This window comes from Dryobates pubescens, chromosome 9, assembly GCF_014839835.1.
Source record: "Dryobates pubescens isolate bDryPub1 chromosome 9, bDryPub1.pri, whole genome shotgun sequence".
Taxonomy (NCBI): domain Eukaryota; kingdom Metazoa; phylum Chordata; class Aves; order Piciformes; family Picidae; genus Dryobates; species Dryobates pubescens.
The window spans coordinates 15,027,851-15,049,649 of NC_071620.1; the positions used below are offsets into that span (position 1 = coordinate 15,027,851).

The window sequence follows — 21,799 nt, forward strand, 5'->3', positions numbered from 1 at the left end:
AGGACAAAGCCCTGCATGACCTGGCCTGAATTCAGCTTTGAGTAGGAAACTGAACTACTGCCCTCCTGGGGCCCCTTCCACCCTCAGGGATGCTGTGCTTCTCTCTCTGTAAGCCACAGCTTGAGGCTGTGTCCTGTCATTCATTCGCTACCTCTCCATATGCTGGTTATAACCTAGTCCTGTCCCAACCCCTGCGCATCCCCTGGTGTCAGTTATATCTATCCCACAGGCATGCCTAAGGAGGTACCTGCACTGAAAACCATGCATGGGATGAACTGCAAGACCTGTTGTCATAGTAAGGAGAGAGCTTAACTTCTGTATCTCCTCAGATTTCCTTATACAAGACATTGTAGAATCAGAGAATCAAGAAATCATGCAGTGTTTTGGGTTGCAAGGCACCTTCAAAGGTCATCTAGTCCAATTCCCCTGCACTGAGAAGGAACATCTTCAACTAGATCAGGTTGTTCAGAGCCCCAAACAACCTGACCTGGAATGGTTCCAGGAATGGGGCATCTACCACCTCTTTGGGGAACCTGAGCCAGTGTCTCACCACCCTCGGCATAAACATTTCTTCCTTCTATCTAGTTCAGATCTCCTCTTTCAGTTTAAAACCATCACCCCTTGTCCTTTATCAGGGCAACAGGTCTAGGTATTGTTTTTAAGATTATCCCTATCTTTCTTATAGACCCCTTTCAGTACTGCAAGGTCACTAAAAGGTCTCCCTGGAGTGTTTCCTCCAGGCTGAACAACCTCAGCTCTCTCTGTTTGCACTCAGCAGAGGCATTCTAAACCCTCATGCAAGGCTGGAGGACAAGGTGATGGAAATGAAGTCAGAAGCATTAACACATATATTTTTCCTCTCTTGCAATCTGCTGCATAGATGCTAAGAACATGTAGAGGGACAAAATAAGCCATTTGAAAACTGTCCTGATAATAAATACTTGGAAATGAGTTAGATGCTTTACTTTTCAGATCAGCTTATCATAACACCATGCATGGATCACACAATTTCTTTGGTGAATAGCTCTACCTCCACCCCAACCATGAAGGAAGGGTTTTGAGGCCATTTGGCAGCAGAGACCCTCTGATTAATTTAGATTCAGGCTCTTGCCTTGACTCCAGCAGAGACTTCACCATCCACTTTTGCTGCCTGCCTCTCCTCCAGGCCTGCCATCCTGCTGCCTGCCTACTTCAGCACTTTTCTCCACTTCTCTCTTGCCAACAGCACATATCCATATGACTTTTGATACCAACACAGACAGCAGAAAATTGCTCTGGAAAAAAATAGTTCAGAGGTGTTCTATCTGATTGGAACTGGCTTCAATAGGTGGAGGCACATGGTGCGTATATCCAAATGCTACCAGAGGTCTGCAGCTACCCTGGATGCAGTTTTCCTACTACAGGCATTTTATGATGCACATAAACCAGCCTTTTAAATTACATCATTTATTTACAGGGCAATATTTAAAGTCACTGCTGGGCTTTGTTAGCAAAACTGCTGTTCCATTCTGATTATGCATTCTTACCCTTGGCATCTAGAAGATAAATTGGAAGATGGAAGGTTTTTTTGTCTGTCCGACTGTATTTTTTCCCTCTTCTGTTTACACAGACTCTTATCCTCTCACTGTTTCTGTTCATGAATCCACCAAAGATTAAGCCACAGTGTACAGTTCTCAGAAATTAATGACCTGCTGATTACGCACAAGAACTGGGTCGTGGCTTGCAAAAAAATCAAGACCTGGGGAACTGCTGCAAAATACTAAATGGCACAAGTTGTTTTGTCTTTTCTTCTTTCAATGGGATTGAAGATTAACAATGAAAAGTACAAATTCCAAAGATGCTTCCTCTATGCAGATTTAGAAGATAAAAATACCTCTGATTTGTAATTCTTTTACACTTCTAGTCCCTGGTGAGACCCCACCTGCAGTGCTGGATCCAGTTCTGGAGTCCTCAGCACAGGAGAGACATGGACCTGCTCGAGCAGGTCCAAATGAAGCCACAAAAAGACAATAAATGTGAGGACTGGAACCCCTCTGCTGTGAGGACAGGCTGAGAGAGTTGGGGTTGTTCATCCTGGAGAAGAGAAGGCTCTTTACCACAGCCTTTCAGTACCTAAAGAGGATCTAGAAGAAAGATGGGGACAGACTTTTTATCAGGGCCTGTTGTGACAGGACAATGGGAGATGGTTTTAAACCAAAAGAGAAATTTTAGACTAGATAAAGGGAAGAAAAATTTTATGCTGAGGGTGGTGAGACACTGGCTCAGATTGCCCAGAGAGGTGGTAGAAGCCCCATCCCTGGAACCATTCCAGGTCAGGTTGTTTGGGGCTCTGAGCAACCTGCTCTGGTTGCAGATGTCCCTGCTCACTGCAGAGGGTTGGACTAGATGAGCTTTAAAGGCCTCTTTCAATCCAAACTCTTTATCATTCTATCATTTTATGACTACAAATTCATCTGTCTTACAGCCAGATTCTTCAGAAGTAGAATTAGGACATAGGAATCATCAAGGTTCAGATGGATTTGGCTTTCTATCTGTTTTTTCTTGTTTGTTTCTTCTGTGTTCAAATACCCCAAGGTGCGCCATCTGCTTCAAAGTATGATATTAATGAAAAGGCCTACTGAGACAACACTGTGTCTGAGAGAAAGCACTAGCGAGAAGGATTGCAAATACCCCGTGTTTCTGCCTACTAATAAATAATGAGGTTTATTTCTCATCTAGGTTTGGCAAGAGCTCAACTGATCTCAAAATCAACTCCCTGTTAATGGTCCTAACTTTTCACCTAAGTACAATTAACCTGCTCCAGAGTTTATGGTCATTTTCCAGGCCTGTTTGAAAGCTAAGCCCACCTACCTCAGTGCCCACATGCTGCTTTACAGGGTGGTAGAGCTGCCTGTAGACTGCGCCACAGCTGTCCTGCCTTGTGTGTGTGATAGGAGCCAGTCCAGAGGAGGGCAACAAAGCTGGTGAAGGGTCTGGAGAACAGGTCTTGTGAGGGTGGTTGAGGGAACCGGGGTTGTTCAGCCTGCAGAAAAGGAGGCTGAAGGGAGATCTTCTTGCTCTCTACTACTCCCTGAAAGGAGGTTGGAGGGAGTGGGGGACTGGTCTCTTCTCTCTAGTAACAAGTGACAGAGTGAGAGGAAATAGCTGCAAATTGCACCAGGTAAGATTTAGGCTTGACATTAGAAGAACCCTCTTCACTCAAAGGCTTCTGAAACACTTGAACAGGCTCCCTAGGAAGGTGGTTGAATCTCCATCCCTTGGAGGTGTTTAGAAGTTTAAAAGATGCAGAGATCTGGTGCTGAGAGATGTGTTTTAGCAGCAGACTCGGTGGAATTAGTTAATGGTTGCACTCGATGATCTGGAAGGTCGTTTCCAACCGAAATGATCTTGATTCTATGATTCTGCGGCAGCCAGAAGCCCCAGTGATCCCATGGCCCCAGCGCCTCAAGCCACACTCACGAACAGCCTGCACCCATGGCCAGAGCCACCAGCAGCCGTGGAGAGTTACACTGCTGCCCAGTTGTCCTCTCTGGTATCTAGCACCTATGCTCACCCTCCCTTCTTCAGTTCCGACGGGAGGGGCGCGGGGCCGCCGAGAAGCCCGGAGGGAACCCGCCTCAGTTTCCCGCCAGAGACTCCAACTCTCGGCATGCCCCGCGCCCGCCGCGCGGCACTCTGGGAATAGTAGTTTCCCTCCGCTGCACACAACTCCGAGCCTCCGGTGCTTTTCGCCTCCCGGCGATCGCCGCCTCGACCCGCGGCTGCCTATGTTTTTCGTGGGTGCTTTTGTTTTTTTGAGGTGGGAGGGCCGCTTCTTCCTGTTCTTTTGCATAGGAAGATGGTTTTGAGAACCAGGTCTGCTGAGGAGAGGTCGTCCCGGTCCAGCCTCCGGCTGTCGAAAGCCGGAGGTGTGTGTGGGAAAGCCCGCGAGGCGCATGCGGAGAGCCTCCTCCGCCGCTGTAGTGCCTGCGGAGGGGCGGTGTTACCGGCCGGCCTTTGAGTGGGGAGGGCGGTGGCAGCGCGCAGCGGCAGGAGGTGGTGCCGCCCTCTCGGCCCGCCGGCAGCGGAGTCAGTGCCCGCCCGCCTTGAGGGAGCGGCACCGCCGCCCGTCCTCCCGCTCCTCCTCCCCACAACCCCCCCCCCCCCCAACCCCCCCTACTCCTCCTCCCGCCGGAGCGAGAGAGCGAGCGAGATGGCGGCCGCCGGGGCTCTGGCAAAGCACGAGCAGATCCTGGTTCTTGATCCGCCCACCGACCTCAAATTCAAAGGTGACGGGGGGAGCCCGGTGGCGGGGGAGGAGAGGGGCAGCGGGACGACTCTGCCCGGAGGGGTGTCCCGTTTCGCCTCGGTGGTTGGCCGCCTCTAGTCGCCTCTTTGTTCCCCCCCCCCGCCCCAGCTCTTTCCACCGGGCCGCGATGCCTGGCCGTACCCGCTCGGGTCCGGTGGGGGCTGGGGGGTGGCGCCGCCGAGCCGGTGAACGGGTTCGCTCGCCGCCATCTTGGGATCCCGTGGGGACTCGAGAGCGTGTCCGCGGCACCGGCGGGTGCCCGCCTGCCGCCCGTTCTGCCGGGCGCGGCGCTCGGGGGCCGGCTGCCTCTCTCCGCTGCGCCAGTTCGCCCCCGGCCTGTCCCCTCCGCATGCTGGGACGGTCGCTGCCGTGTCACTGCTCAGCCTGGGAGGCCCGGCCCTGGAGTAGCGGGGCCCAAAGAGGGAACGGGGCCCCGTCTGGGTAGGGGGGGAATCACCCTGCTGTCATTCTGTGACTGCGGGGGTCTGCGTGGCCGCCGATTGGTCTCCGTGACGTGTCCCTCGGGCTGTAGCGGGAAGTAGAGGCACTGGAGTGGGCGAATGAAGCGGGGAGGGAAAAACTCGCTTCAGGAGGCTGCCCCAGTCTGGCCTGCACCTTAGCCCGCGCCCTGGGGGCCGGCTGCAGGCCCTTGTCAGAGCCCGGCCCTGGCCCTCGCCGCTGGCCCCTTGGGGTCTGGTGCAGTTTTGCACCATCACCCAGCACCCTCTCCCCAGTGCAGCTTGGCCGGTTTGGTCTTGTAAATGACTCCTCGCCCTTTCCTTCCAAGTTGTCATGTTTTAGTGAGCTTCTGGGTAGGTAAACAGACTGTACGCTCCTTTCTTGGGAATGAAGGAAAGGAATGTGTGCATTTGGGAAGTTTCTGTGCGTTGAATGTTGCGTGCCAGCTGACCGGCATGATGTGCCCCTGTCAAAAGAGGTCCCAGTTAGTGCCATTAGCATGTGGGGGATTTTTTCCTGTCCTAGTAAATCAGGTAGTTGTGAAAAGAAAGGCTCTTCAAAGATGAGTGATCTTTGAAGGGTGAGGGCAGAAGGAAAAGCATGATAGAGTAAGTACTTCTTGGTAGTATCCTATGATTATATTTTATACACGTAAGGGACATTGAGGAGACTCTGAGAATTTCAGATTTAGAACCAGCAATATTAGATTATTTTTTTCTAAAGCTGTTAATGTTGCTGAATATATGCTTTAAATTTTGTGACCTGTGTCAGCACATGTACTTGCCTAATCCACTAAATGTTTCTGTTTTCCATTTTTAGTTGACTCATTTTATAGAGGGAGAGAGTGGAATTCACTGTGTCTTAAAAAAAATCTTTTAAGTGGACAACTAGAGCAATAAATGTTTATTTTAGAGAACAACATTGTATTCTTCCAAAATACCTTTGGCTGGCTTTTAGGCAAACTTTTAACAAACTATACGTGACCCAGCAAATGAATTAGACCCCCAAATCTCTCTGATCACATACTTGAATTTCATGAGAGCTTTAGTTTTTAGATTGCGCATCCATAGACAAAAAGAGCAGGAACTTATCTTTTTCACTTCTGTTTTGTGTGGTTAAAACGCTGCCATATCTGGCAGCACACGGATTTCAGTACACCACATTCGTACTGCGAGAACAGGTTGGAGAAAAATGCACTTATTTATTTATTTATTCCTTAATTAAAAAGCTACTGTGTCTAATTCAAAGCTTTCAGATGTTGAGCTGTCTCCAGCTTGAAGTTAAGCCTTGTTTATGTGATTGGAAACAAAGTGTTGATACGCAGAATATGGAATAAATACTGGATTAGAAATTCTCTCTGTGTGAAGCCGTTGTCAGTGAGGGATCTTTACTGTGCTGTGTGTTTATGTACTTAGAGCATGAAATGTGTATTCTTTAGGCATAAATTTTGGTTTCAGGCTAATGCATATATTAGGAAGGGTGCTGTAGTGCAGACTAAGCAGAAACAAAATCAGAAGCATAATGAGACTGCAGTCTTAATACTCCATGGAAAGCGCTCCCTGTTACTGTATTATTGCAGTAATATACTACAGAAAGAACTGCTGTTGAGGGGGCATTGGGTGCACCCTCAATGTTTTCTAACTCCTTAGTATAATGAGGTGTTTAAAAAGGTGTGTAGGCCAACAGATAATTCAGTTCTAGAATGCTGCATTGAGGGATACAATGAAGGGAGATACAATGAAGGAAGAAGGGAGTTCCGAGTTCACTGTGAGGGTGACAGAGCCTGTGACTGGAGCAGACTGCTCAGAGAGGTTGTGGAGTCTTCTTCACTGGAGACATTAAAAACCCAGCTGGATAAGTTCTTGTGTGACCTGCCCTAGGTGATCCTGCTCTGGCAGGGAGTTGGACTAGATGATCTTTTGAAGTCCCTTCCAACCCTTAACATTCTGTGATTCTGTGAAAAGTAACTCCTTGGGAAGGGGATGCATGACTTAGGGTAAATGTAACACTGTAGCAAAATCATACACCTTTGTTTAAAAAACCACTTGGCTGCACTGAAAATATGTACTTAAAGTTATTTTATCAGGTCAATTATCCATTATGGTTATTGATGTAATACTGTTGATGTATGTGTGACACACTGGCCTGTATCAGCACCGAGAGAGGTAATCATGCACCTACATTCATTCCTGGTGAGGCCACACCTTGCATACTGTATTAGGTTTTGAGCCCCCCCCCAAGAAGGATGCTTAGTTGCTGGGAGTGGGTCCAAAGAAGGGTGATGAGAACAAGTAATCTGAGGAGTGGCTGAGGGAACTGGGGTTGTTCAGCCTGGGGAAAAGGAGATATAAGGGGAGACCTTCTCACTCTACAACTCCCTGAAAGGAGGTTTTAGTGAGGTGGAGGTTGGTTTCTTCTCCCTAGTAACAAGTAATAGGACAAGAGGAAATGGCCTCAAGTTGTTTAGGTTGGACATCAGGAAAAATCTCTTCCCCCAAAGGGTTGTCAAACCCAGGCCTAGGCTGCTCAGTAAATTGGTGAAGTCACCATTCCTAGAGGGATCAAAAAACTGTGTGGATATGGTGCTGGGGAACATGGTTTAGTGGTAGACTTGGTAGTGTTAGTGTTAATGGTTGGACTGGATGATCTTAAAGGTCTTTTCCAGCCTAAACAATCCTATGAAGAGAGATCCAGTGTAAATCTAGACATCTGAAGTGGAGAAAGAGTTTTGTTGATTTTTGTGTCGATTTGCTGACCTTTAGGGTAACAGTGAAATGCGTTGCTGTGCCCCTATGGAAGCAATGATGTAAATTAACAAGTATATAGGACTTATTTTGGAGTTCTTGTAAAGGCTGTAAATTCACCATTGCCTGATGAAACAGACTTTTCATTTTTTTAGCTTGCTTTACTCAATCAGCAAAAATAAGGTCTCTAATACATTTCAAAGATGCTATATGTGGCATTGAATATTTGCCTCCTGGTTCTTGTATGCAGGTCTTCATCCATATCACTCTGGTAGGTCAGCTTTCTTCTGCATTTTAATCAAACGTATTGAGTGTAGCTTCTGAAATCTGAAGTTGGTTTGGTTTGTTTAGGACTGGATAGGAAGAATTGAAATGTGAGACACTTAAGAACAACTCATTTGCAAGTTGGAACATATTTTGCTTCTTCTTGTGGTCTTTATCATGTGCCTTGTGAATCATTGTAGCTTTACGTTTATATTTCAAAGATTTCTAGTGTATTCCTGAAGTCCAAGAAGCCACTTTTGCAGTTGAAAGTGTATTGAAGTTAGTAATGGATGATGATGGTCCTTTTCTAAAAACCTTGTGAAATCTTTAAATCACTCCTAAGACGTTCTTAGGCCATGCCTATCTGAAACTCGGCCCTAGTTGAGCCTTGGAAAATTAGTTGGAAGTCTTCAGAATTTGAATTTCCTGTGATACAGAGGTGTCTGACTAGTAGTGGAATCGTAGAATGACTTGGGTTGGAAGGGACCTTAAAGATCATATAGTTCCAACCTCCCTGCCATTGGCAGGGACACCTCCTACCAGACCAGGTTGCTCAAGGCTCCATCCAACCTGCTTTTGAACACTTCCAGGTTTGGAGCCTCCACAGTTTCTCTAGGCAACCTGTTCCAGAGCCTAACCACCCTCATGAGGAAGAATTTCTTCCTAATCTCTAAACTTAATAATTATAAAAGTGTCTGAATATTCTAAATTGAAATTCTCTATTGATTTACATACAATCCACCTAGGTTACCTTTGCAATCCTCCCAAAATAATGAGGCACAGTTTTCCTTTTTTTTATTACTTTTAAGCTAGAAGTAAGTCAGCAAGTAAGGAGACTAAATTTTTGGGCATGTTATGTGCAGTAAGTTTTACCTTTGACTGTTTGAATTACTGGGAGAGATTAGTGTAACAGAAGATGTTTAATTTTTGATTATTAATACTATTCATAATTCAGAATTATTAGTGGATAAAACCAGGTATCAACAAGAGTTCAAATGACTCTTTCCACATCAGGTGGAGGCACTTCAGTGAAGTATTATGGCTTATTCTGAAGTGCAGATTTCAGCAACCTTTGAAATGAACCAAAGATATCACTGTAGATTATTTTGCAATCGTTACTCTGCCATTGGTAACGTTGACAGCCACAGGCTGTGTGTTGCTGCAAATGGAGGAGGAGGAATTTAAAGGTAAAAATAGCTCAATGTTAAATGCATCCTCTGCCCTCAAGGTCTGTTGCCAGAATTGGCCTGGGATATCTTTTAGTGTCGGCAGGGTTTGAAGTCCTCGAATGTGATCTTATTTCTGTGTGTCTTGATTATGTCAAACTTTCCACCTGTTTCCACTCAATCCAAAGTACCATCAAATTTAGGATGTCACAGTTTTCCAAGAGAGATGAATAAAATCAATTGGGATGTCAATGTGCTCGTATCTTCATTCCAGAACATTTTGAAGAGTAAACAATGGAAATGCTGAGGGGATAAATTGTTTGTAAATGATTACTAACTTAATTGTGGCTTCCTGATACCTTGAAATGATCCATTTAAGTTAATATTTTTATTGGCTGAGCATTGATGATAAAAATTGAACATCCGATGGATGTCTTGGAAGAAGGATTTATGGAATTGTTCACTCTTCCTATATATCTCTATTTCTAGTCATTCTTTGCTGTTCAAATGTCACATTTATTAGTATTTTAAGGTATTTTTAAAAAAATGATAGCTATTAATGAAAGTGGAAGAATAAAATGATTGGACAGAATGTGGTGAGGAAGAGTAAGGAAGGTAGTTGTTTTTTTCCCAGATGTTGCTTGTGAGGTGGTGTAAGAGTACATACATTCAGTGCTTATCAATATCTAAAGAATGGGTGACAGAAGGGTGGGGCCAGACTCTTTACAGTGGTGTCCAGAGACAGGCCAAGGGGCAGTGGGCATAAACTGGAACATGGCAAGTTCCACCTGAACATGAGGAAAAGCTGCTTTGCTGTGAGGATGCTGAAGCCCAGGTTGAGGTTGCCCAGAAAGGTTGTGGAGCCTCCTCTGGAGAGATTCCAAACCTACCTAGACATTGCAATCTTGAGCAACCTGCTGTGCTTTAGCAGGGCTGTTGGACTAAATTGTCTCAAGAGGGTCCTTGCAACCTAAACCATTCTGTAATTCTTTCTCTACCATGGTGTTAGATTGCATTTAAAATTGACTAATAATAAAAAAAAAAGTTTTATTGATCTGTGCAACCAAACATGCCAAAATGTAATCTAACACCTATATGTCTAGCTTGCTGTTTGTTTCAAGATTCAATAATGGAAGATTTTTCTGTGTGACAGAAGTATATACATCAGTGAAGGTTTGGAAGTTTTATTCTTTACCTGCAATTTGTAGGACTCTCTTACTTAACTTTGCATCTTCACTAACAGAGAAATAGTATCCACACCTCACCCTCTTGTTCTTGTGGCATAGTCACTGGTATAAAAGCTGCACCTTTATGCTGTAATGAGTATGAAGTGCCTACTTCTTCTGCTGGTTGGCAGCCTAAGTGTTCTGGATCAGAGAAATACATCATTATTGTGAGAAACATTGTATTGCACCCGAACACTGCACAATTGTTCAAGGCCAAGCTGAGAAGTCAAAGTTTATTGTGAATAAGAGGATCTGTTTTATGCCTCAGTTAATAGAGCTGAATATTTAGTGCACCTACTGTCCATTGTGGTATTGTAAATTGTTCCTGTTTTGGCTTTGCTGTGGTTTAAATATTTTGCTTTGTGACCAGCGTTGTCTTTGGGAGATGTTTGTTTACGAGACCTTTGTGACCATCAGTCATTAAAGGATTATGACATACTCAGCTTGCAAGTTGGAAAAGGCTGCTGTGTCAAAAAACAAAAACCCACAACAAAATAACACAAAAAAAGACCCCAACCTAACAAAATAGCCACAATTAAAACAAACAAACCCAGACAAAATGACTATTTAGATGAGTATTCCGTTTTCCAGTGTGAAAGTTGTCAAATTACAGTGGGTTTATTGTCAGGTTGGTCAGATAAGAGTGTGTGAGCTAATTATATAATAGATATATATATTTACTCTCAACAAATAGCTTAGCAAAGTAACTCTACTAAGTTAATTTCTGTTGTGGTATTTTGTTGTGGAAAAGGAGGTATGGGTGCTGGTTGACAGCCGGATGAGCATGAGCCAGCCGTGTACCCAGGTGGGTAAGAAGCCCAATAGCATCCTGGCCTGTATCAGCAGTAGTGTGGCAAGCAGGATTAGAGAGGTGATGGTCCCCTGTACTTGGCCCTGGTGAAGCCATACCTTGAATATTGAGTTTGATTTTGGGCTCCTTACTACAAGGAGGCCATTGAGGTGCTGGAGTGTGTCCAGAGAAAGGCAATGAAGCTGGTGAAGAGTCTGAGGAACAGTTCTGGTGAGGAGCAGCTGAGGGAACTGGGGTTGTTTAGCATGGAGGAAAGGAAGCTCAGGGGAGACCTTCTTGCTCTCTACAGCTCCCTGAAAGGAGGTTGTAGCGAGATGGGGGTGTTAGTCTCCCAAGTAACAAGTGATGGAACAAGAAGAAATTACCTCAAGTTGCACCAGGGGAAGTTTAGACTGAATGTTAGGAAAACTTTCTTTCATTAAAGGGTTTTCCAACCCTGGAACAGCCTGTCCAGGGAAGTGATGGAATCAGTCCTTGGATGCATATGAAAAATGTGTAGATGGGGCACTGAGGGTCATAATTTATTGGTGGACTTGACAGTGTTGGATTAATGACCACTTGATACTCCTGGAGGTATTTTCCAGCCTGTGAGGTTCTATGTTTCTTTGACTATTGAAGATGAAAATGCAGAAACACATACTAGAATTTTAGTAACTTTATTTATCTTAAGGTAGTAAGCCTTTGTCTGGTGTGTAGTGATCTGGGCCTTCGACTTCTCTTGCTGTTTACTGGGTTTTTGCATTATTTACAATTATTTCATGGCACTATAAATTCTTTGGCAGTGCTGTTGTCATATTTCGTTTTATAGTGCAAAAGCATTTAGGAATATATAGTTATGTAAATGAAAAGAAATATTTTCAGTTTATTTTAACATGAAGATGATTTTGAGAGGTAATGTCATTTGCTAAATATTGTCCTGATGTAGGACTTTAACAACATCAATAAAGAAAAAAACCCAACCTCCCAATGGAAAAAAAATTGTTTACCTGAAGTTTAAAAAAATAGTCAAAATTTTTTCCTCCTGTGTTTCTCCAAATGTGGTCTCAGATAGAGCAATTCTTAATTTAACACTTCAGTGCTTGAAAAGGTCTGACCTAGAGAGTATGCAAAGCTTTGGAGGAAATAATAATTAAAGCTGTGGAGGTAAATGGGATGTGGAATAAAATGGAGCATGAATGTGCCAGTCTGATCTGAGACCTCTTCTCTGTCTGTGTCTCATCCCCCAAGCAATATCAGATCTTACTACTAGATTTACTGGACATTATTCCATTATTTCATAGAGTCTCTGAATGATTTGGGTCGGAAGGGACTTCTAAAAATCACCTGGTCTGAATCTCCTCCTATGAACACAAGGACATCTTTCGCTAGATGAAGTTGCTCAAAGCTCTGTCCAACCTGATCTTGAAACGCTTCCAGACATGGGGCATCCACAGCTTCTCTGAGCAACCTGTGCCAGTGTCTCATCACCCTCATTATACAAAATTCCTTTCTTATGTCCAGTCTAAATCTACCCTCTTTCAGTTTAGCTTCATTGCCCTTTGTCTTCTCACTACAGACCCTGATAAAGAGTCTTCATGCTTCTTACAATCCCCCTTTATATATTGAAAGGCTGCAATATGGTCTCCCTGAAGCTTTCTCTAGTCTAGGCTGAATAATTCCAACTCTTCAGCCTGTCCTTCAGGAGAGGTGTTCCTCCTGGACCTCCTGGACTCTCTAACAGTTCAATGTCTGTCATGTACTGGGAGTCCCAGACTTGGACACAGTACTCCAGGTGAGGTCTCTAGTTAGAGTGGTCTAGAGGGGAACAATCCACTCCCTCGATCTTCTGACCATGAGGCTTTGGATGCAGCCTTGGACACAATTGGCTTCTGGGCTGTGAGTGCACATTGATGGCTTGTGTCTTAACTTTTCACCCACCAGTAACCACCAATCCTTCTTCTCAGGGCTGTTCTCAATCCCTTCATCCTCCAGCCTACATTGTTATTGGGGATTACCCCACCCTATGTGCAGGACCTTCCACTTGGCCCACTCTCATGGGCCCATCTCTTAATCCTGTTCAGGTCCTTCTGGGTGACATCTCATCCCTCCAAGTGTGTTGACTGTGTGACTCAGCTTGGTGTCATCTGCAAACTTGCTGAGAGTGCATTCAATTATTCTGTGTCATTGATGAAGACATTGAGGAGTATCAGTCTCAATATGCATCCTTGAGGAACACCAGTTGTTGCTGGTTTCCGCTTGGACATTGAGGCAGGCCATTCCTTGTTGATTTAACAGTCCATTCATTAAATTTGTGGCTACTTCAGAGAGGGTGTTGTGGAGGATTGTATCAAAGACCTTACAGAAGTTCAGCTATGTGACGTTCATAGTTCTTCCCCTGTCCACTCTGTCATAGAAGGCCACTGGGTTAGTCAGGCAGGACTTGCCCTTGGTGAAGCCGTGTTGGCTGTCTCAAATCCTTGTCCTTCACGTGCCTTAGCACAGCTTCTAAGGAGGTATTGTTCCATGATCTGAATGTTGATTATGTGATACCCAGGAACCTGAAAAACTAATAATGAAGTTGCTGGTAAAAGAGATTAGTGGAAAAACATAAAGTCGAGAGGGGACAAATGTGAATCTGGTTTTGTAGTGAGGGAAGTATTAATGTCAAGGTGGCGTTAATGAAGCTTTATCTGAATGCATCCCTGGCAACACCTAGAGAGAATTAAGCCAAATGGGAATGGTGCAAAGGAAAAGTTATTAACATAAGTGAAGTAGAATAGCTTGGCTTGTTTGTCTTGGCAGAAGGAAGACTGAAAGGGGATCTGATTGCTGTCTATAAATAGATCGGAAGAGGTAAGCACTGGGAAAACAAAAGCTGCATAGGCTAAGGGGTAGGACTGGTACAAAAATGCACTGGCATCCAGTGGTTGTGAATGTATTGGGATCAATAGAAACCAGCTGAATTTCAAATACGAATAGTGTCAGTCTAAACCAACCTTCCAAAACTTAAGCAGGCAAAAATAATTCTAAACTGGTCAGATACAGAGTCAGAGCAGAAATTTTCCCTAGTGTCAAACCTAAACTTTCTTTGTTACAGCTTGAAGCCTTTTCCTCTCATCATTTGTTACCTGTGAGAAGAGACTGATTCCCACTTGGCTACAACCTCCTTTCAAGTAGTTGTAGAGAGCAAAAAGGTCTCTTAGCTGATTAACTGAGCTCCACATGGTGATGTGAAGGTAGTGAGGAAATAGTTTGTGATCCTAAGTGATACTGCTCGGGTTGGAAATAATGAGGAGACTTGGAGGGCTCTAGCTGAAGTTCTCAGGAAAGGTGAAGGTTGATAGTGTCTGGATACTGGTATAGGAAGGGTGGTTTGGCCTAAGGTTGAGAGGAGAGTGAAGCTGGGTATACTGAGGTTTGGCTTAGGGGAGGGAATGGGGATCAGTGGTCTGACTTGGTGTGAGGAGTAGAGTTCTGGGCACAGGGATTTAGATGTTTGATTTATAGATGGGGGCAAGTTATACAGGAAGGAGTGCCCATAACAAAAGTAGGAATGGTCTTTTTAGGGGGGACTATTGTGATAGGACAAAGGGTGATGGTTTTAAACTAAAAGTGGGCGATTTAGACTGGATAGGGAAGAAGTTTGTACTACCAAGGGTAGGGGAACACTGCATGGGTTGCCCAGAGAGGTAGTAGAAGCCTCATCCCTGGAAGTATTCCAGGTCACGTTGGATGGGACTCTGATCAGCCTGCTCTAGTTGAAGATGTCCCTCTTGACTGAAAGGGGTTTGAACTAGATTATGTTTACAGGTCCCTTCCAACCAAAACCAGTCTTAAGATTCTGGGTTTGGGGAGGTCTGGTGCTCTATTTGAGGTCTGAGTTTGGCCTCTGATACCCAGTTCTCAGAGCACACGGAGAACAGCGCTGGGCAATTGCTTTCAGTCAGGTTCTCTGTGCAAAGACTTGATTTTTCTACATGCCACTATAGCTGTCCTCTGAGATGATTACAAGTATTCTGATTACTGCTCTAGAGCAGGAAGTGTGTCTGGAATGTTGCAATTCAGATCAGAAAGGTGTATCCAGTTGGAAATTCCACACTTGAGGGGGCAGACATATTTTAAGCTGCTGAATACATGAATATTTTAAACAGCAGATCTGGGCTTCTCAGCATCGCTAAAACATTTTGTAAGATAGAGGAGGTTAAAATACAGCACATTTTGAAAGGAAAAAGAAAGGAGAAAGTTTTGTGTTTTTCTTTAATTCTGTTTTTCAAGTCTGATGGTATTTTTGGAATTTAGGAGCCTCTGTAATTATCTGATTAATTAATTATCATACATTGTGTCAGTGAAGAGAATAGTTGCTCCAGCAGGAAGAGTTTATAACACTGAATTAAGTTGTTAATACAGCATCATCTGTACTGAAAGATTGCTTGTACATGTTACTTAGTTCTTTCAGGGCTTCAGGGATAATTTGCTGTTTTTAAATGCTCGTGTTTAGTAGTAAAGTATTTCTGCCGCTCTTGTTAGCGCAATGTTGAGAGTGCTTTGGGATGAATAATACTTTATCATGGGATTCTTAAGAATTTATCCTAGTAGAATTAGGATCTACCAATTTTAGTATACTCTCTTACTCTTGATTAATTCAATGTAACCAAATAAAGTTGGCAGCAATTGAGGGAGATTCTGCCTCTCTTCCACTCTTGAGACCCCATGTGGGGTTGTTGTGTTCAGCTCTGGAGCCCCCAACATAAGACGGACATGGCTCTGCAGGGACAAGTCCAGAGGAGGCAATGAAAATAAGGGGGATGTAATGTCTCTGCTTGTTAGGAGAGTTGGGGTTGTTCAGCTTGGAGAAAGAAGGCTCCAGAGAGACCTTATAGCAGCTTTTCCATACCCAAGGGAGTCCTACAAGAAAGCTGGAGAGTGACTTTTTAGAAGGACATGTAGTGATAGGATAAGGGATAAATGACTTTAAACTGGAAAAGGGTAAGTTCACATTAGATGCAAGGAGGAAGCCCTTCTGTGAGGGTGGTGAAACACCAGCCACAGGTTATCTAGAGAGGTGGTAGATGTCCTATCCCTGAAAGTGTTCAAAGCCAGGCTGGATGGGGCTTGATGAGCAATCTGGTCTAGTAGGACATGTCCTTCCTTGCCCATGCTTGTGAGGCTGGAGCTAAACAATCTTTAAGGATTCTTTCAACCAAACTGTTTCATGATTTATGATTCAAGGATCCTTACACCAGCCCCCACTGAAGCATGTATGCCAGCATCTGCACAGGCACCTCTAATAAGCTGTATAGCTATATGTAGGGCTGTATAACTATATGTAGGTGCTATAGTCATGTATAGCCTCTGTTTGCCATTTTGACAGAGGAAGCTGAGATCTTTCAGGATTGAAAAAATGGGCATTGAACATTTCTTAGAAAGAAAATTTTTTGACAGATACATCACCAGCATGGATGCTGACAGCATGTCACTGAGGGGAGCTCAAGATAGAATCTGATGTTGAAATCTGATGCTAGCCTAGAATCAGACTTCAGGAGTTATGGCTGCTGAGGTGTGTCAGCTTGCCTCTAAAGCCTTTTTTGCACTCCAACATTTCAATGCAGGTTGATAATAAAACTCATAACTGTTTCTCAAGTGCCAGGGTAGAATAAGAAGCAAAAGGGTCTGTTTGACTGCTAATGTACAGATATCTACCCGAAAGCCATGGTTATTTGTGGGTATTATTAATCTTGCACTTCCATCCACTGATTTTTCCTGACCATTCAAACCTATAAAGTTGAAGTATTAATCCATGAAACCAAAGCTGTTACACTTCAGAGACTATGAATAATTTTAACATAAGTGATTTGTTAGAGTCAATTTTTCTTCCAGGCAAATGTATTTGAATGGTCGTGGGTTTGGTTATTTCCAGAGGAAGGAATTATGTTCCTTGGCAATACATCGTATGGATTTGGTCAACAGCCAGCTGAATATGAGCCAGCAATGTGCCCAGGTGGCCAAGAATGCCAACAGCATCCTGGCCTGTATCAGCAATAGTGGGGCTAGCAGGACAAGGGCAGTGATTGTCACCCTGCATTAAGCACTAGTGAGGCCACATCTCAAATACTGGGTTCAGTTTTGGGGCCCTCACTACAGGAAGGACATTGAGGTGCTGGAGGGCAACAAAGCTGGCAAAGGGTCTAGGGTGGGTGAGGGAACTGAGGGTGTTTAGCCTGAAGAAAAGGAGGCTGAATGGAGACCTTGCTCTCTACAACTCCCTGAAAGGTGGTTGGAGCAAGGTGGTTATCTCTCCCAGGTAACAGGATGAGAGGAAGTGGCCTCAACTTGTGCCAGGGGAAGTTTAGGTTGGACATTAAGAAAAAATTCTTGCCTAAAAGGGTTGTCAAGCCCTGGAACAGGCTGTCCAGGGAAGTGGTGGAATCACTATCTCTGAAGGGATTGGAAAGACATGTAGATGTGATGCTGCGGGCATGGTTTAGTGGTGGCTTGGCACTGTGGGGTTAATGGTTGGACTTAGTGATCTTGAAGGTCTCTACCAGCCATGGCAGTTCTGTGATATTTTTTTTTTTAGGTTGTTTTCACAGAGAATATAAATTTCTTAGAACAAATTTTTGGAAACAGCACTGCTCTTACTTCGGTGTCAGCAGTATAATTTGTGCTTTTTTTTCAGGAAGAACTACAAAATCCTATTTGGAGCAATTAAATGCTTTGTGTATGTTAAGGTTAGTTTTCTTATTGGATAGTTAGGGTAGTTTTGATTTGGTGCAGACCACTAGTCTTTCATTTTAGACATCTTCCCTTCAGTACCCTTTGGTTGAAGATGATCAGGTCAGGAAATGCTTAAGTAAACTGGACATCTGTAAGTCCATGGGCCCTGATGGGATGTACCCATAGGTGCTGAGGGGGCTGGCAGATGGAGAAATAGGCTGACAGAAACCTTGTGAAGTTCAACAAGAAGTGCAAAGTCCTGCACCTGGGCAGGGACAGTTCCCTGCCAGGCACCAGAATAGGCTGGGATCTGACCAGCTGGAGATCAGCATTGCAGAAAAGGACCTAAGGAGTCATGGTAAACACCAAGCTGACCATGAATGAGCAATGTGCTCTTGCAGCCAAGGCCTGTGGTATCTTGTGCTGCTTTGGAATGAGTGTTGCCAGCAGGTAGAGAGAGATGATCCTTCTTCTCCACCCAGGACTGGTGAGGCCCCATCTGGAGTGCTGGGTCTGGTTATGGGTTCCCCCTTGCAAGATGGACATGGATGTGCTGGAAAGAGTACAGGAATGGCAACAAAAGTGATGAAGGGACTGGAACTTTTGCTCTATGAGGAAAGGCAGAGAGCAGGGACGGCCTGAAGAACAACAGGTTCAGGGGCGTCTTCCCATTGTGTACAAATACCTTAATAAGGGAGGGTGCAAAGAGGATGGAGCCACCACTCCAGTGATGCCCAGTGACAGGACCAGAGACTACAGGCACAACCTGAAACATAAGGGGACCCTATTGAACATCAGGAAGTGCTGTTCTAATTTGAGGGTGGCTAAGCACTGGCACAGCCAGATACTCAGAAGTCATCTGGACATAGTATGCCACTTCAAAACTTGTTGAGATTATGTATTTTAAGTTAATTTTGAGGATTTTGTTTTTTGTGTGTTCTTATATTTGGTTTGGATGTGGGTGAATATATAACTGTACCAGTTTACAGCTTAAATAAACTTCAGTTCTGCTTTCTGGGAGTCATTGTAGGTATTAGCTTTTGTAACAGCTCCACTTCAGCATCTTCAATTGAAGAGGACAGTAAACTTAAGCTGTTTCAATAACTCCAACAGCCTTTTATATGAATAAGTCAGGCTCTTACACAGCTACAATTTAATCACCTTCTAATTATCCAACATTCTACATATTTAATAAAATGACAAATTTTTACCCAGTTTTAGGTAAAGGGGATATTCTGTGACAGGCTCTATGTGTATATTATGACAGCCTTAGTAATCTTAAATTGGTCCTTTTGTTAACAAAACCTGTCCACTTCTCCAAAATTCTTTGCTGTGTTCTGTCAAAGGGCAGGGCAGGGCTGGCCACTAGACAAGTGTCAGAGGCTCTCTATGGACCCCTCTGCCTTCCCAAAGGAAAGAGAAAGGGAATAAGGGCAAGACTGATGGGCTGGGAAGGAAACTAGCTTCTCCTTCTCTGGAGACTTTCAACACCCTCCTGGATGTGTTCCTGTGTAACCTGCCCTAAGTGATCCTGCTTTGGCAGGGGGTTTGGACTTGATGATCTCCAGAGATCCCTTGCAACCCCTACCATTCTGTGATTGTGTGTGTGTAATTTCCTGATGCTCCCCTTCCCTGTAGGCAACTCAGTCCCTTCTGCAAGTCCCAACTATGCTATGGACGCTACATCTCTGTACATGCCTCTCCACCTACATCCACAAATACTCATCATTTTCCTCCACCTACAACCATGAACTGATACTTTTTGGGACCATCATATGTTGAATATGAACTGCTCCAGCAAGTTTTGTCATACTCTTGGGAGCATCTGTGAAGGGCTAGGGCTGGGCCAGCCACCAGATGAGTGACAGATGCTCCCTATGAAACCCTCTGCCTTCCCAAATGGAATAGAAAGGGAATAAGGGAGAGAGACTGATGGGCTGGGAAAGAAACTAAACCAGCTGGGATGGAAAAAAGAACAGTAAAATGATACTCATAGAATCAGAGAAGGTTAGAGGTTGGAATGGACCTCCAGAGGTCATTGGGTCCAACCCCCCTACCAAAGAAGGATTACCTAGGGCAGGCCACACAGGAGCACATCCAGGTTGGTTTTGAAAGTCTCTGGAGAAGGAGATGCCACAACTGCTGTGGTCAGCCTGTTCCAGGGCTCTGTCACCCTCACAATGAAGAAGTTTCTCCTCATATTAAGGTGTAATTTTCTTTGTTCTAGTTTATAGTCACTATTCTTTGTCCTATTACTGGGCACCACCCAAAAGAGCCTGGCACCTTCATCGTGACAGCCACCCCTCAGATATTTATAGACATTAATATGATCCCCTCTCAGCCTTCTCTTCTCCAGACTAAACAGCCTCAGTTCTCTCTGTCTTTTGTCATAGGAGAGATGTTCATGTCCCACAGTCTTCCTCATAGCTCTCTGTTGGACTCTTTCCAACAGATTCTTGTCTCTCTTGAATTGGGGGAGCCCAGAACTGGAAACAGTATTCCAGGTGTGGTCTCATTAGGTCGGAGTAGAGGGGGAGGAGAACTTCCCTAGACTTGCTGGACACACTTTTCTTAATGCACCCCAGGATGCTGTGGACCCTCTTTGCTACACTGGCACATTGGTTCCCCATGGAGAGCTTGCTGTCCATTAGGACTCCAGATTCTTCTCCATGGAGCTGCTTTCCAGCGGGATGACCCCTAGTCTGTACTGGTGCCTGGTGTTACATGAATTGGGATGGAAGGCAGAATGGACAGAGTCCTCCTCAGACACTGGCTATTGAAGAAGCAGCTTGACCCTGGTGATCCTTCAGCTTGATCCTAAGGATGATATCCATGGGATGGAATCCCTCGTTGGTCAGTTGAGGTTCATCTATCCTGTCCACTCCTCACAGGTGCCACTTCTGATTTCTGGCACCGTAAGGTGGGGCACAAGATGTGCCAGTGTCCTTAGTCTGCGCAGGATCAGGCCTAAGCCAGAGCCTTTTTGCATCCCGGCCGGTGGCAGTAACTCTCCTCATCACCGTTCTCACTGCTAGAAGCAGGCACTCTGTGCAATCTTGTCCTGAGCTTCAGAAAGTGCTGTCACTGAGCAGAGAATGAGCCGAGGTGTCAAATCTCTGAGCAGAGTTGGTTCTGTTCTAGCTCAAACCAGGACATTTATCAGCAATTAGAGAGATACGGTCAGTGATCTCTCACCTTTCCAAGGGGTGCCACATGTTGCAGAGGTTTGTCAGATCTCTTCCTTCCCACTCTAGAAAAGCATATTAATGTCATTTTTTCCTTTGTTTGACCATCCCAGGATGGGTGACTTTGGGGTCTGAAGAGAAGTTGATGCCACTGATCAAAAAGATCTCTGCACAGATCCTAGGTGTCCAGTGATACATAGTAATTTGCTTTTTCTGCAGTGTAACTGGCAAGCTGGGAAACTTAGCACCATGTTTCAGCGGTGGAAACTTCCTCTGCAGAATCTGTGTCAATTTCTTCCTGCTCAGTAGTTACTGTAGCCTGAGATGAGTAGTTGCCAAAGGCAACCCCGGCCTTAATGTCATACTAGGAGATTGCTGGGGTAGAAATTCGGTATTTTTGGAGATCTCTAATATTTTGGGAGTGTGATGAGGCAGGTGCCCATGGTTGCTTTCTTCGGCCCTTGTAAATCAAAAAGCCAGGAAAGATCTCTGTGTGGATTATCTCTGCTCCATTCAAAATACTTGGAATAACCTGGCACTTTCACAACTTTTATTCTAGGAAGATGCTGTGATCGATATCTCGAATTGACACTACTGAGCTCCCTGTCTCCTTTGAATGTAGCTTTGACTCCCAGAGGTTGTTAGACTGAAACTGCAGGTTTATAAAGCAATGATCTCCTGTCATTGGACATCACAGTTTACACCAGGATAGCTTGGGGATTTATTAAATTGCCGCCACTTCTGAAAATCCAAGTGCAGATCCACAAGGCCCTTGTCTTAAGTTGTACAAATATAGATAAATGATAGCCTTAGGCAGTTTATAATGGATATGTTGGACAAACAATAGCAGATGAGTACTCATGAGGTATTTTGTGTGGTGGGTACAGTTTGACATGAGCCGGTCAGAGGCTTAAGTGCTCAAGTGAAAACCACTTTCAGCCTGGGCTGCTTGCGGACAGTGAG

General features: G+C 44.6%; 2 protein-coding genes across 2 annotated transcripts in view; both read left to right on the forward strand.

Annotated features, from left to right (window-relative positions):
* Positions 1-1,656, forward strand: part of RAB31 (RAB31, member RAS oncogene family) — an 85,137-nt gene extending 83,481 nt beyond the window's left edge. Inside the window, exon 8 of the mRNA XM_054164419.1 lies at positions 1,610-1,656. Within this exon, the coding sequence (XP_054020394.1) occupies positions 1,610-1,656 (47 nt within the window). The remainder of the gene's footprint in view (positions 1-1,609) is intronic.
* A 2,366-nt stretch (positions 1,657-4,022) lies between these two features.
* The window catches only part of VAPA (VAMP associated protein A), a 31,672-nt gene continuing 13,895 nt past the window's right edge, over positions 4,023-21,799 (forward strand). The window contains exon 1 of the mRNA XM_054164172.1: positions 4,023-4,268. Coding sequence (XP_054020147.1) covers positions 4,193-4,268 — 76 coding nt within the window. The 5' untranslated portion in view covers positions 4,023-4,192. The remainder of the gene's footprint in view (positions 4,269-21,799) is intronic.